We start from the raw sequence: 15,479 nt of genomic DNA, 5'->3' as shown, positions 1-15,479 counted from the left end.
GGGATTTGTGCCAAGCCAGGCATCATCATTCATTCCACAAATATTTGCTGAGCCCATGAAGTACCCGACATTGCGACCACTTTTGGAGATCCAGCCATCAACAGGACAGCATCTCTACCCTCACCATGCTCATATCCTGGGAGCAAAGAGACACAGCAATGAATAGGGTTTTCTAGATTGCACTTAGACTAGTGGTTCTTAACCCCAGTCATGCATTTGAATCACCTGGAGAGCTGTTTAAAAATTCAATGGCCCGGCCCCACCAGAGACCAGTTATAATCAGAATGTTTGAACGTGGGGCCTGGACCTCAGGGTTTTGTAAAACCTCCCCAGATGCTTCCAATGTGTGGCCAGGGATGAGAAACACTGGTTTAGACTCTCACTTCCTTTCAAGAGACCCAGGCCTGGCCTCAGGACTCACCAACTTTCAGAGACCTAAGAAGTACTTTCTGGTTGTCCGAGCAGAAAATGATCCTCTTCTTTAATTCCTAATTATAATCACAGTGACACTGGGTGTAGCCAATAAACATCTTAGAGAGGCTGATAAATGTAGATGAAGGAGGAGGGAGTGATGACCCAGACTGGGACACTTAGACCCAAGTATCTAGAAGGAGATCAGTGCTCTTGGATCCTTATGATAGCACCCAAAGACCAAATCCTGAAATGTAGTCAGGGATAAACAAAGGAACATGCCTGTCCTTATGGTGTAGAAAAAAAGAAGGGCTGGTGTCACCCTCTCACGTCCTTTCTCATCACCCACCCATAATGATTAAACCCCTCTAATCTAGCGGACATCTGTTGATTTGCCTACCCGGAATCATTCTCTGCTTCTGATAATAGCATCCCAGAGTGTTCCTTTGGGAAACTACTCTTGAGATAATTTTGGCAAAACTATCAACCCAATTGTCCCCCCACCCCCACACCTGGCAAAGAACTGAATGAATGACCCAGGCTTGAAAAGAGATTTCATCTTCTCTAGCCTATGAGACCTACTAAGGCAGTGGTCATGACTGCCTCACTCAGACACAACTTTATGTCCAGGGGATGTGTGGATGGATGGATAGACGGATGAGTGGAAGAGTGGGTGTTTGGAGGGATGCATGGGTGCAGGGGTGAATGGACGGATGGATGGTGGATGAATGGACGGATGGATGGTGGATGAATGGATGGATGGTTGATGGATGGATGGATGATGGATGGATGGACAATGGATGGATGGATGGATGGATGGAAGGAAGAGTGAGTTTGGTTGGATTCATCAGTGGACACATACATAGATTAATTGATCACTTGGTGGAAGAAGAGATGCTTAGATAATAGCAGCTGGATCAATCAATGGCTCAATGGAAAAGTGGATGTTTGGATGGAGGGATGGACGGACAGCCGGAAAAAGGGTTGAACTGTCCTGTGTGTGTAAGTTCCTTAGATTTTAACAACCCCATCCAGCAGGGAGTCTGCTTGTCCCTCTCCCTCTGCTCCTCTCCATGCTCCCAAGCACTCACTCTCTAAAATAAATTAATTAAAAAAAAATAAATATAGAAAAAGACTCTAACTACCTTAGCTGTTCCTCTGAATAGTGGATATATTTTAAAAGCTTCTAAGTTTTGGAATCTGCGCCCTAACAATCAAAGGTTCTTTAAAGAAATAGGTTCAGACTAGGCCCTGACCCAAAACAGTTTCTGCTGGAGCCATGGGAAGTGAGAAGCTTTTCTTCTTGGAGGGCCACCTTGAGGGTGGAGGTTTGGGTTGGGGGGAAGACATATTTTCAATTCCAAAATAAATAATTTGTGCTCTTAGGAGCAAGGATTAGGAGCAGAATGCATGACCTTTATGCATTCAGTGCCCCCACCCCCGGGGGACAGGGGTGGGATGGAGGCCTTTGACAGTGCAGCTCTGTCAACCTTCTCTCTGCCCTGTGCCTGACCTCCTTGCAGAAGCCCTGGCCTCTTCATTTTTCTCCAGCCTTTCCAACAAAAGTGCAAGGGGAAGCCAGCAAAGCCCCTGAGAGCTTGAAACTTCTAGCACGCCTTGGTACTGTCTGGCCCTGCTCCAGGAATTCAGCTCACTTCAACAAGCACTTACCCTAACGTATAGTTGCAAACCGAGGTAAGCACCAAGAAGAAAAGAAGAAGGTGCTAGAGCTTGTAGCAAGGAAACCTAATGTAGATACACAGAGTTCAGGGAAGGCTTCCCCAGGAGATGTTGTTTCCGCAGAGGCCCAAATGTCGTCAAGAAGTTGGCCAGTAATAGTGAGAAGAAGAACTAGCAGCCAGATGCAGGAAAGTATGTGCAAAGGCCCTGAGGCAGGAGGAAGTATGAAGTATTGGAGGCACGGAAGGAAGACTGGAGTGGCAGGTACTAAGGAACCTGAAGAAGGTATAAGGGAAGGCTGGGAAGTAAGTGGGGCCCTGGGACCATGCGGAGAATTCTGGACATAAGAGCAATGGGGAACAACCAAACAGTGTCTGGCAGTGTGTGACAAGATCATATTCAAGTTTTTAAACAATTGCTTAGGTTCTATGTAGAGAAGAAACTGCAGGGTACAAGGGCTGAAGCGGGAAGACCAATTAGGAAGCGACCCATAAGCCAAGAGGACAAGGAGCTCTGGGAGCGTAGCCTTTGGGGAGGGTGTTCAAAACAGCAACAGCCCACAAAAGACACACATATGTACCCTTGTCCTTGGTCATGCTTGGGTGATCTCTTTTCCTCTTCTAGGCACGATTTGATTCCCCCTGAACACAAATATCAGAGGAGCATTGGTCTCGGGCTCTAAGTCATGAGGCCCATTCAGGTGGGTGCTGGAAGGACCCACTACCCACAGCTCTACGTTCCTTTCTGCCTTCTGGCAGGAAGCTCATCTTCAGCTGCGGCCCGGACCTCTCCCCTTACATCCGGGCAACGCGTCCAGCTGCCAACCCAACATTCTGTGCGGGTGTCCAACAGGCATCTCAAAGTGACCGGGTCCACAGCAAGCCCCGTGATGCTCTGAAACCTCTCTGCTCCCCGACCTCCCAGCTCAAATATCACTGCCACCCCCCCCACCACCATTTATCCAGTTCTCGGACCAAAATCCAAGGAGTAGTCCTGTGATCTTGTTTTCTCACACGCATGGACAAACGTGCAGCAAATCTGGACATCTCTATCTCAAAATGTAACCTAGACCCAACTGTGTCTCACCAACCTTGCACCCTAATGAGCCACTTCCCTGGACAACTGCACAACTGCAGCCACCTCCTCCCTGGTCTTGCTTCTTCCTCTTTGCCTTGACACAGAGCAGCCACAGGCATCTTCGCCCAATATAGATCCTGTAAATGCCCCTGTGGCTTCCCATTAAGTTTGGAATTAAATACAAATACACTGGCCTATGAGACCTTGGACAAGCTGCCTCCAGCCCCAGCTCTCTTAGACGACCATCTCTCACCATTCACCCCTTCTCTTACCCCCTTCTACCACCCTGCTCATCCACCTGTTCCTTGATAATACCAAGTACAACCCCACCTCAGGGCCTTTGCACATCCTGCTCCCGTGGGTGTTTGCCAGGCCAGCCCCTCACTGTTCATGCCTCAGCCCAAATGTTACTTCCTCAGAGAGACCTTCTGTGACCACCCCAATAAAAATAGCGCCCCTGGCATTCTTTTTTCCCATGGTCAGCTTTGTGTTGTCATGGCCTTTTTCTCTACAGTATACTGTACTCATCTGTATATCCGTTCACCTGTTGATTACCTGTTCTCACTTGAATGGAAGCCCCACAGGGGCAAGGCTGTGTGTCTGCTTTGATCACTGGCATATCTGGAGCTTTAGTAGATAAAAATACAGGACACAAGTTAAATTTGGAGTTTAGATGAACAACACCTTTTTTTAGTGTAAGTATGTTCCATACATTATGGGGGTATATTTAAGCTAAAAATGATTCATTTTGAAATTCAAAGTTACCCAGGAACCTTGTATTTCTGTCTGGCAACTCTGGCTATATCCCCACATCCTAGAATAGGGTGGTAGGTAGTCCCTAAAAGGCAGCTTAAGGAATGAATGAAGGCACGGTGCCAAAAGAGTATCCCCCTGAGAGATCAATCTGGCAGAAGCCTGTACCAAGAGGAACACTGGGGTCCCCACTTCCCTCAGTTTAATGGGACTTGTCAGGGATATCCTGAAATCTGGTGTTTTGCACAACTGCCGGCCCTGCCTCTAGCGTGCTTACAATACCTGTAATCATTTTTATATAAAAACATTGCATCTGACTCAGTAGCTCTAGGGAAATTCTGCCTGTACATGTTTTTTATTTAAGAAAGAAAGAAGAAGAAATACTTGTAGAATATATGTTGTGTTCCAGAAAATATTTGCGTGGTATTTTTTAATCCAGTCACCATTGCCCCCACCACTGACCTCCCTGAAGGTCAATGGCACCCACAGGCGTGAAAACACAAATGTCTGGCCAAGGTTGAGGTGACCTAGGGGTGGAAGACGAAACATCGCTGGGCCGGGAGGCCCAGGATCCAATCCAAGTTCTTCCTCTAACTCGTGCTGCAACCTTTAAGCAAGTCACCTGGGCTTTCTGTGCCTCAGTTTCTCCATCTGTAAAATGGGGGATGAACTGGGTCATACCTGAGCCCCCGTTCCGGCTCTAACAGTCAAGCATTCTTTGATGCTCACCCCAGTGCCCTCCAGGGCCATCTTCATGGGTGTACATGAGACCCTGTGCTCAGAAGGACCCCACACTTGGTTTAAAGCTCCGCTGTCTTAAGATTCTTAATTTTTGGAATTGGAGCAGCCCACGTTCACTGTGTGCCAGGCCCTACAAGTGACACAGCGAGGCACGATGGCAGACGACAACAAATAAGTCACCAGCTCTCCTCACGAACGCCACATGCTGACAACGCCCATTGTAATAAAAGCTTGACTACAAACTGTAGGCACTGAAACCTTCTGAAGTCTAATCCAAAAAGCAGGCACATCCTTTACTATGTTCCAGAAACAAACCCACCTCGACCTCAGACCATCCTGGGATGATCTCCCTACATGCTACTATTATAATTCAATATGCTAATATTATAAATTAGAGATATTATAAATTAGAGGGAGGTGCGTTTGGCTCCCACGGGCTTGGAATGTGGGTAAGGCAAATGAAGCTAGACCCAGGACAGCACCAAAATACTCAGCAATTGATGAAATGATATGTCCATGAAATGGTTTGAAAAATGAAAACAAGTGCAAAAATAAAAATAAAAAAGCATCCACGGTGAGCAAACGATGACAATTCTAATGAAGACAGAATGAATACCAACAGGGCCACGCAGAGCCACACCACAGCCTGAGGCAAAAAGGAAACATGAGTAATACTGGTCCTGTCTTTATTTAAAATTCTTATTTTCATTCTTGGTTCAGCATGGGTTTTTGACATCAATTTTGATTTTTAAAATATTACATTAAAGTGTTACTCATCTCGATTACGGAGTCTTTTGGCATCCCCTACTAGTCTGCCTTCCCACCGCAGCCATTTTCAGGAATGAGCTCCTTATGGATGGGGGAAATAAGACAGTCTGAGAGCTGACTTCTACTCCAATCGGACACCTACATGGTCTTTTAAAGCCTGCACAGGACTTCTCTGGTGTGAGAAAACAATTCTCCAGGAGTGGATGGCTGCAAAAGGCAGTGGGTTCAAGCCAGCCGCCCCCTCTCCCTCCCACTTCCACTTACACCCTCCCCCACCCCGCACCCCCCTGCAGACATTGACCTTGACCATGCAGGCCCTAAGAGGGCGACCTTCTACTAAAAGCCCAAACCCGAATCCAGGTATGGAATGTGAGAAGATGCTCCGTCTGACAGCAGAAATCACAGGTTTGCTGTAGCTCAGCCAAATCCATCCTGCACGCACATTACGACTGGGCTGCTTGGTCATTCTTTTTAATCCAAACTAACATTTTTAAATTGGGAGATTTGGGGGTTCCTGTGTGGCTCAGTTGGTTAAGCGTCTGTGTTCAGCTCAGGTCATGATCCCAGGGTCCCGGGATGGAGCCCCACATCGGGCTCCCTGCTCAATGGGGAGCCTGCTTCCCCCTCTCTCTCTCAACCTGCTCCTCCCTGGGCTTGTGCTCTCTTTCTCTCTCTGTCAAATAAATAAGTAGAATCCTTAAAATAAATTGGGAGATTTTACATAAAAACCCCAATTTCCGGTAGCTCCTAAAAATGGAGGAAGATCTGGGACGGCAGGTCCGTAGTCCCATGTGGACCAGTGGGCTGGAGGAGAGTAGAAGCTGCCCCCTTCAGAGGATTCCATTGCTGTCAGGCCCCCACCCAGCCGGCCCTTGTCCCCTTGAGCACAGGAGCCTGAGACCCTGGCTTCCAGGGTCTTGACTCCTCCCACCTGGTTCCTGCTCACCCTTGATTCCTGGCTTCACAGCACATTCCCCTCTGCCTCCTGAAACTGGTCCTCAGTGGGGGAGCAGCAAATTTACCATTCTCCTCAACTACTGTCCTTGCTTCTGATCAAGCACGAGGAGCCGCCATCACTCAGCCCGGGGAGCTTCATCTTCTACCAAAGCAGAGCCTTACAGGCAGGCAGCTGCTAGTTAGGGAGCGCTGATTAGTCCCCACCCATTCCCACGACCACTTCTCAACCATCTGCCTTCTGCCCTGCTGTCACCCAGGCCATCCCCCTAGATGCCTGTGGCCCCAGTATTGCATTTCACATCTCCATTCTCTCCCTTGCTGTAGTCTTCAGAGACTAAAACATCAGGGTTGACTTCATACTCTTTGAAGTCAGGGAGTGAGGACAGCAAGCTGACTTCAGGGAGCTCACAGCAACCCTCCACCAGCCGTGCTTCCACATGACCACACCTTGGCCCCCCAATAAGACCACAAGGCATTTCTGTCTCTCTCTCTTGCATTCCTCTGTCAAGACCATCACTAGATTTTACTTACACCTTGAGTTACATAACATGTAAATGGCTTCCCATAGGACTGGGTCTCCCCAAATGTACAAAAAGAAAAATCTTGATCTGACTTTCAAATGCAAACAAGCACGTCTTTCTAGATCTTGGATTTTCTCCATAAGACCTAGCTGGTGCCTTGCCCCTAGTGGAACTTCCACACACACCTCTGGACTTACTGGTTCAACGACTGAAGTAGGCCATCCAGAAACCATAGGAAAGACCCCAGAGATCTGGACAATGGACAGACTTGAAGGTTATGAAGCTAAAGGAAAGTACTAACTTGAATTTAAAACAATAAAGTGGCCGCTAGCATGAACTCACTGCTTTCTCTGCACTGAGGGTGTCACAGACAGGATCTTTAAACCTCCAAGCCCCCCCACCCCCACCATGTGTAAGGATTACTATTACCCATGTTTCAGTTAAGGAAACTAGGCACAGAGTTTACTTCTAAAGTCACACATGCCACCACGGAAATGATTTTGTCCCACACAAGTCTGATACTCATTACTGAGTCACACTGTTCCTTGGTTATTAGCGAAGGGCGGATTTGCTAAGGGACATTTTGGACCAAGATGAAACGCTGAAAAGTGTCTCGTGACTCCCAGTGATAGGAGAGGATGAAGGAAGGGCCCACGTGGGAAGGAGGATGTGTCTGAAGGGGTTTCTATTGTTCACAAAATTAATGGCGTCTATCCCGGTGCCAGAGACAGGGACCATTCCTGCGGGACCCCTGGGCTCCGAGGAACACAGTATGGGAACCACAAAGGAGAGCACTCTGTGGACTAGAAACCAGCTCTCTCCACCTCCTCCGCCCCAGGCTGCTCCCAGGCATCATCATCTCCCACCCGCGCCCCCCGGCAACAGACACCCATCTGCATTCCGAGCACCTCTTCTTACGTGATACAGGCTGTTCTCCACTTAATGGCCAGTATGAGCCTTTGAAAAGATTAACAAGACCACACCCTGTGCACTTAAAATTCCCCTAGTGCCTCCCATTACCCCGAGAATGAACTTCAGACTGCTCCAGCCCTGACTTGCCTCCCTGATCGCATCCCGCTCCCCCCAACCCCCACGGCGCCCCACCCCACCCACCCTCCAAATCTGGGTTTCAGCCTCCAGCCATACAGGCTTTCTTGCTGTTCCCTGAATGTTCCAAGCACATCTCTCTCCTTAGGGCCTCCTCCTTCTGCCTGGATGCTCTTTCCCCCAGACATTCTATAGGCAGACACCATGCCATTCAGAGCGCAGTGAAAAAGACATCTCTTTAAAGACAAAGGGGCCATTCAGTCTAAATCAGCAAACCCTACCGTGTGGGTTAAATTGTGTCTTTTCCCAAAAATACATTCGATTCCTAACCCCAGCTACCTGCGAATGTGATCTCGTTTGGAAAGAGGGCCTTTGCAGATGTCATCAGTTAGGATGAACTCATTCAAGCTGAAAGCTGGAATCCAGCAACTGGTATCCTTATAGGAAGAAGAGAGGACATACACACACACACACACACACACACACACACACACACACACACACACACGAGGAAGAAGGCCCTGTGAGAGCAGCTGCAGAGACCGGAGGGCTGCATCCACAAGCTAAGGATGGCCAGGAGCCGCCGGAGGTTGGAAGAGATGATAGAGTATCCTCCCCTAGATCCTTCAGAGAGATCACGGCCCTGCTGACACCCTGAGTTCCAAGGTTTAGTCTCCGAAAAAGAGCGAAAATAGATTCCTCTTGTTTTCAGCCACCCAGTTTGTGGTCACATGTGACGGCAGCCATAGGAAATGAACACCCCCACCCACCACACAGGCATGCACACACACACATGCGTGCATGTGTGTGCATGTACACATGTGCACAATGCACACATGTGTGCGCATGCATGTACACACACATTTATATGCACACGTGTGCACGGGTGTACATGCATGCACACATATATGCACACATATACAACTGTGTGTATACACATATACACATATATGTGCACACATATACACAGTCACACACATACGCACACACGCATACATACACATATACACACATGCATGCAGGCACGCGTGCACACATATACACATACATGCAGATACATATACACACACTCCCCCGTGCCGGTATACACATATGCACACGAATACACACACATACACACATGCACATGCATGCACATATATGTGCACACACCTATATGTGTGCATGCTTCTGCATGCATACACTCACAAACTCACACATATATTTACATATATGCATACATGCGTGCACAGCACATGTACACACGTGCACGCGTGTCCATGCGAGTGTGCATACACAAAGCCATTCCCAGCTCTGTTCTCTTATTTGAGTCTCTAGCATTGGATGCCCTTTGAAACTATCTTGTCTATTCCCAGGGTCGCTTGCTTGGCTTTTGCCTCCCGAGGGCAGACTCTGTCTCATTCACTGCTCTGTCCCCAGCATCTGGGACGGTAACTCGCACACAGTGAGTGCCCTCACAGTGTTGACGAAAATGAACTAAATGGTCAAGGGAGCCTCTAAGCGGGGGTGAGAATGAGGTGGGCCGGGAGGAAAGGGGTGGCGAGGCTGGCACAGGCCGAGAGAAGGCCCAAATGGTGTGTGGGCAGAGAAGAGGAGTGGGGATACACTGGCTCGGGGAGCAGTGCCAGAGTCACCAAAGAAGCATCAGTGGAGCCTCAGCCTCCAAGAGGCTTTAAGGACATGGACCCAAGGCAGCCCCATTGTGTGGGAGAAAACCGGAAATGGTTGTTCAAGAAAGAGAAAACAGGTCCCCTTGGTGTCGATGATCATTCAGCCTCAGGGAGCGACAGGGCAGAATGGGTTGTGTCCAAGCTCCGTGACTTAGCTGTGTTCCCCCCGGGGGGGGGGGGGGGGGTGACCGCACCTCCTTGTGCAAGATGAGCGTGGCAGCCGTCCGGCTGGCGTGAGGTTAACGAGGTGGTACAAGAGAGACCCTCAGGACAGGGCCTGGCATGTAGTTGGCGGCCACAAGTGGTGGCAGCCATCGTGGTCTTTGGGGCCAATGTTCTGCAGGCAGCATGAAAGCACGTGTCTGTTGGATGGCCCAGGAGGAATCCTGTTTGGGCCTGTAGCCTTTGGTGGGAAAACGTGGAAGTCAAAGGCCACCGTCATTGTGAAAAGGAGGCCAAAGAGAGTGAACCAAAAAGATGGCACAGTGCTTCAGAGTTTTAAGTCTTAGTTCCACGACCTTCACAGATCAGATCACCCCCTTCTGCGCATCACCCATTCATCCATTCATCTGTCCGGCCATCCACTGAACACAAAAAAGTACCAAGGACCTACTAAGGGCCAGGCACTGTTCAAGGCCCTGGGGCCACAGGAGTGAACAAGACAGCTGTGGTTTCTACTTCCTGGAGTTGAAGTCTGAAAAAAGACACAGACGAAGCATGGCCAGTTATCCCAGTGTGACCAGCACAGGATAGGGCAGCACAGGGCGGGGGCCTCCAGTCCAGTCTGGGTGGTCAGAGCCTCACATCCCTGTTCTAACAAAGGAACAAAAATAGAAACCTGCCTGGCTTCTTCCGGGTGAGATGTGAAATACTCAGCCACTCATGTAAGCCGTCAAGGAGATCAATCCAATGTGAAAATGCCAGAGAAAAGCACTTGGTAATTGGTTTTTTAGTCTGGATTTTTCGGGGGTTGGGGGTGGAGAGTAAATATTGAACTAATGAATTATACAGTAATAATGACATCAATTATTTATGAAGTGGGTACTTTGAGGGTCATACTGTTTATTAAAAGAGTGAAACTCTCCATAGATTAATAAATAATTGTAGTCCTCCCCTCCAAGGGTCTCTGCTGCCTTCAGACCTTCCCGGCCACTCAGCAAACAAAGGGTTAAAACCTGGCCCAGCAGGGGAGTCTGCTGGGACCCCCACTCCTGCTGTCCTGACTGGTGAACGCTCAGTTATGAACGATTACTCTGCATATTATGATGGTCATCCTTTTATATGTGAGGTCACTGAGACATAGGAAAGCGAAGTTACCTGCCTACGGTCCTACAGCTAACAAGTGGCAGAGCGAAGATTTGAACTCAAATCACCAGATCTCAGGCTATTAGCTTCTCCACTGTGGAAGTGTCCTGGGCCCCATCCTAGACACAGAAGTCGACCTGGCGCTCTCCTCAGGGGGTGTACAATCCAGTTAAGGAAAGTTTGCCATAAAGGTGGTTGGAGGAGCTCCCGGGATAATGAGCGCTTCTCTCTAAAGTTCTAGGGAAAGAAGGAGAGACCCGGAGGTGTTGCTGGAGGTGCAATGATGTGGGAGCAACAGAAGGGCTTAGCCACGCGGCAGGGGGCAGGTGGGGGGTGGGGGTGGGGGGGCCTGGAAGGGTCTCTGACCAGTGCAGGCAGAAGGCAGTGCTGGCTTAAGAGCGTCCCGGCTGCCCAGGAACTGTTCTTGTTCTAGTGGAAATGGAAACATCGCGCCTCCGTTCCCCGGAGCCCAGGCAAGAAGCCCTCCTTGATTCACTCTACTATTGAAACAAATCAGCTGCTGCCTCAGTTTCCCTGACTCTACGGATGATGCTTGTACCCTTCCCCTCCTTGCAATCTGCTCTCTTTCCCTTCCAGGATACATCAGAGAACACCCTGCCAGAAGAGCGCAGAACCAGGGTCAGGTCTGCCTCCACGCTCTCATCGGTCAAACGGTGTTATAAAGAATTAAGAGTATATTAATGAGTTCCAGAGACAACAGAGCTTATGGTCAAGAGGCTGGATTCAAAGTATGGCTGCACCGCTTCCCTGCGGGGCAGCACCTGGCCAGTTCCCGCACCTCTCTGTGCTTCGCTCCCCACCTCCGTGAAGGAGACGGTAATTGTCCTCAACACACACATTCGCATGCCAGGCATTGTAGGGCCAGCTTGCTGTGTGACTTCAGGCAAAGTAGCTCTCTTGGTCCTAAACTGTCAGGCAGTAATAACATTTAGCATGTTTTACCTCATGTTCAGCACAGAGGTGAGCGTTCCATGAGCGTGATTTCATGGGGCGCTCACAACATCCCCCCCCCCGAGGCCCTCACCGTCATATTCCCTGTTGCAGCTGAGGAAACGGGCTTTAGAAGACATGATCTTGTCCAACCTGTGCCATTGGAAAGCTCCAATAAGTTAAAAGTGTACCTCAAGAGATTTAAAGCACTGCATCTCTTCAAAGAATTTTAGCTGCGACATTCCATTTTTGTCACCATGTTGTCATTTAGCATCTTCAAAGCAACAGGAATCACAGCTAATATTTGCCAAGTGCTGATCTGTGAGCGTGAGACCATCGTAGGGGCTTTACCTCTGTTACCTCCCAGAATCTCACAGCAACTTGTGAGGGAGACATTATTACTGGTCCCATTTCACGGATGTGGAAACCGAGGCACGGAGACGTTAAGTCACTTGCCCAAGATCACGCAGTTGCAATGTGGCCAAGCAGGAACTCTAATCCAAGCAGAAGACTGGGAGTTTGGGTCTGGGAGTGAACAGAGCTCACCCTGGGTTTGTTAATTCCTAAAATACTTTCCATCATCCCACTTCAGATAAAACTGAACACACCTCTTTCAGATCTTCAGTTTTTCCCAGGACCTTGACCCGGAGCTGCACAGCAAGGTCAGTATTTTCTTACCATGCAAATATTTCTATTCACTATTGCTGACCCCGCCCATCTGCAGGCACACTTCAGGTCTGTTCCTAGGATCAGGGCAGCGTTTGAGTTTAAAGGGGCCCTTCGGTTGTTCCCCAGGGAGACCCTGATGCAGGACACAGCTGAAGCCACTCATGCTGTGAAGTGCTGTCTGTCATGCTGAAGCTGTCTGTGGTATCTAGAATTGTATTCCGTGTGCCCGTTGCCTTGGCATGCCAAGTGTGGTTTGCTGGGAACAATGTGGTACCCTGTCTCCCACATGCGTACACACATTGGCACACTCATACTACAACCCCTGCACACACGAGCTTGGCTTGGGGAGGGTAGGCAATGCACGTGCACGTCCAAAATACACACACTTCAAAACCTGGAGGGACAAGCAAGTTCGTAAACCCAGAGGAGAGGTGTAGCCACACCAATAAAATGTGAGGTTTGTGTTAGATCACACTGTAAAACAGAAGCCCAGTTTCTCCTCCAAGCTCTCTCTCCCTTTCTGAATAGAGCTCAATGCTGCATTAGTCTGTCCCCACCCCCACTATCATAACATCAAACACCATTCTTCAGTACGTGTGACAGTAAAAGCCAATTTGTGTCCATAAGACATCTGTCTGTCGGCTGGCTGAGAGCATCACTTTTACAGATGCTGCCGTGTCAGTAATGTCTTGTGACCAGTATTGTCATAGGCTTGACCCCTAGCAGAGGACAGGATAACCTGGTGCCCGTAAAAATGTTCAAAGCATTGGCAGGGTCTTGCTTTCAAAAGTGCAACTCAGCTAAAAAAATATATAAGCCATTGAGGTTCACTGTGGCAAAGCACACCATTTACCTAACCCAAGGCAGTTGGCCTCACTTGGGTTTTCAAAAAAAAAAAAAAGAAAAAGAAAAAAAAGAGCCCTTCAGGTTTATTTACTGAAATTGTCATTTCTTTTCCCCCAGAACTTTAATCAGCTACACAGAGCACAAAACCTACATTCAACTCCGATTTTATGACACGAGGCTAACTCCTCCTACGCATATTTATTTCACTTAACTCTTGCAGTCCTGCCCGCTGGGCAGTGCCCCCCGCCCCACACGGGGCTGGCCTCTGGAAAACACATCGCATTGCCTGGTTCCTACTCTTAAAGCCCGCTTCATTAGCGTGCAGCCTAAAGCCCTCTGCAATCCCAGCCAGATGGCTATTTTCATATCATATTCTTATACGTCAAGCCCCTCCCGTAAGATCCCAATAGTGTGATTCCGGCGCTAACTCCAAGAAGGGGGGGAAGACAGAGACATGGAAAGTAGAGTGTAATCAGATCGCCAAACAAACTGATGGTACATTGCACTTAAAAGAGGAGCCGGAGGACTGTATCCATTAGGCACATCAAAAAGGGGGAAAGAAAGTTGTTCAAATGCCCCAGGGCATCTGCTGCTCTAACTGTTAAAAAGCAAAAATCCTCATTACTGTATCCATTATATAGTAAAATGTCAAGCGTGTTCCTCTAAAAGAAGAAAAAAGTCTAAATGATGATGACGATGACGATGATGGTGATGATGGTGGTGGTGATGATGGTGATAGAGCGGAATGGCATCTGCTGTCAGAAGCCCGGGGCTGGAATGGTTAAGCAGCTGGCGGTGAGCAGCTCGAATCTCTCCCACCGTCCCACGGAGGGGACAGTCCTTACGACAGACCTGCCTAGGGAATCCCGCCTTGAGATGCCTCACTGCCCCCGCAAAGTGGCTCAAGCCGACTCCCCCCCATGCCCAGGTCTCCCCTCCTTCGCCAGGGCGAGGGCACCCCGGCCCCTGCCCCCCCTACCTGCGCCCCTAGGAGACGGCAGTCCCCGGGCCTCCCCCGCGACCTCAGCCAGGAGCTGAAAGCGCTGCCCGAAAGGAGCAGAAGGGACAGGGCTGGGAGGCGGTAGAGGAAAGGACTGAACCAGAAGGCGAGTCGCTTACCTTGGTCCACAGACCCCATGATGCGGAGGGGAAGGCAGTGCCCCGGTCTGAACGCAGCCTCTCTCTGCATCTGCAGGGGATGGGGGCTCGGCGCGCCGCGGGAGAGGGAGAGCCGCGGGCCCGTCCTCCCTAAAGCATGCTCGCCGGCTGCCCTGGCCCTGGAGCCTGCAACCAGCCCGGGAGCTGCGCGCCCGCTGCCTCCGGGCTCGGGCTCCCGGCTCCCCGCTCAGGCTCGGTCTCCGGTTCCCGGTTCCCGGTTCCCAGCTCCCGCTCCCGGCTCCCGGCTCCCGGCTCCCGGCTCCCGGCTCCCGGCTCCCGGCTCCCGGCTCCCGGCTCCCGGCTCCCGGCTCCCGGCTCCCGGCTCCCGGCTCCCGGCTCCCGCTCCCGCTCCCGGCGCGGCTGGGCGCTCGGGCTTACTCGAGAGGGAACGCGACTTCCTTCCCCGCGCTCCGTGTTTATAGGCTTTCAATGCAGTAAAATAACGGGATTCCCTCACTGTTTCCTCCTGTTTATCCAGCGCCATGGAAACCGCTGGATCCCGGCCATCTCCAAAACTAAGGGCTTTCCTGCAAACTTCACACTCAGGAATCCATGACGTCGCCTCCTCCGCGGCCAGCCAGCTCCGTGGCTCCCTCGGCCGCCAGCACAAGTCCCTGATTGTTCGGGAGAGAAGTCGGGGAGAGGGAGCAGAGGCGGGCAGCGGCGAGCAGAAGTTGGGGGGGGGGGTGTGCAGGAGCTCGGTGGCTGTCTGCAAGGATGGCCCGGCCACCCCTCCCCAGCCCACGCAGCTCTTAGCAAACCGTGCCCCCACAACTCTAAAGCCCCCCCCCATTTTGCAAGCGGGGCCTCTCCCAGAGCGGGTTGCCCAGGGCTCAGAGCTATAGCCCAGGTGGTCAAAACCCCTGGACACTGACCCAGGGGCCCTTGCAGGTCTCTTGGGACCTCTCTGGCTGCCCCGATTTTT

The 15,479-nt window shown here is 50.4% G+C and overlaps 1 protein-coding gene across 2 annotated transcripts in view; it reads right to left on the bottom strand.

Annotated features, from left to right (window-relative positions):
• NFATC2 (nuclear factor of activated T cells 2) overlaps positions 1-14,746 on the bottom strand; it is a 156,315-nt gene extending 141,569 nt beyond the window's left edge. The window contains exon 1 of one of the 2 annotated variants that reach the window (XM_032350339.1): positions 14,516-14,746. In XM_032350339.1, the coding sequence (XP_032206230.1) occupies positions 14,516-14,585 (70 nt within the window). In that variant the 5' untranslated portion in view covers positions 14,586-14,746. The remainder of the gene's footprint in view (positions 1-14,515) is intronic. The other variant, XM_032350341.1, reaches the window with a different exon arrangement.
• Positions 14,747-15,479: the final 733 nt, after the last annotated feature.

This window comes from Mustela erminea, chromosome 7 (genome assembly GCF_009829155.1).
Source record: "Mustela erminea isolate mMusErm1 chromosome 7, mMusErm1.Pri, whole genome shotgun sequence".
In the NCBI taxonomy this organism is placed as follows: Eukaryota; Metazoa; Chordata; class Mammalia; order Carnivora; family Mustelidae; genus Mustela; species Mustela erminea.
This window is presented reverse-complemented; position numbering and strand designations above follow the sequence as displayed.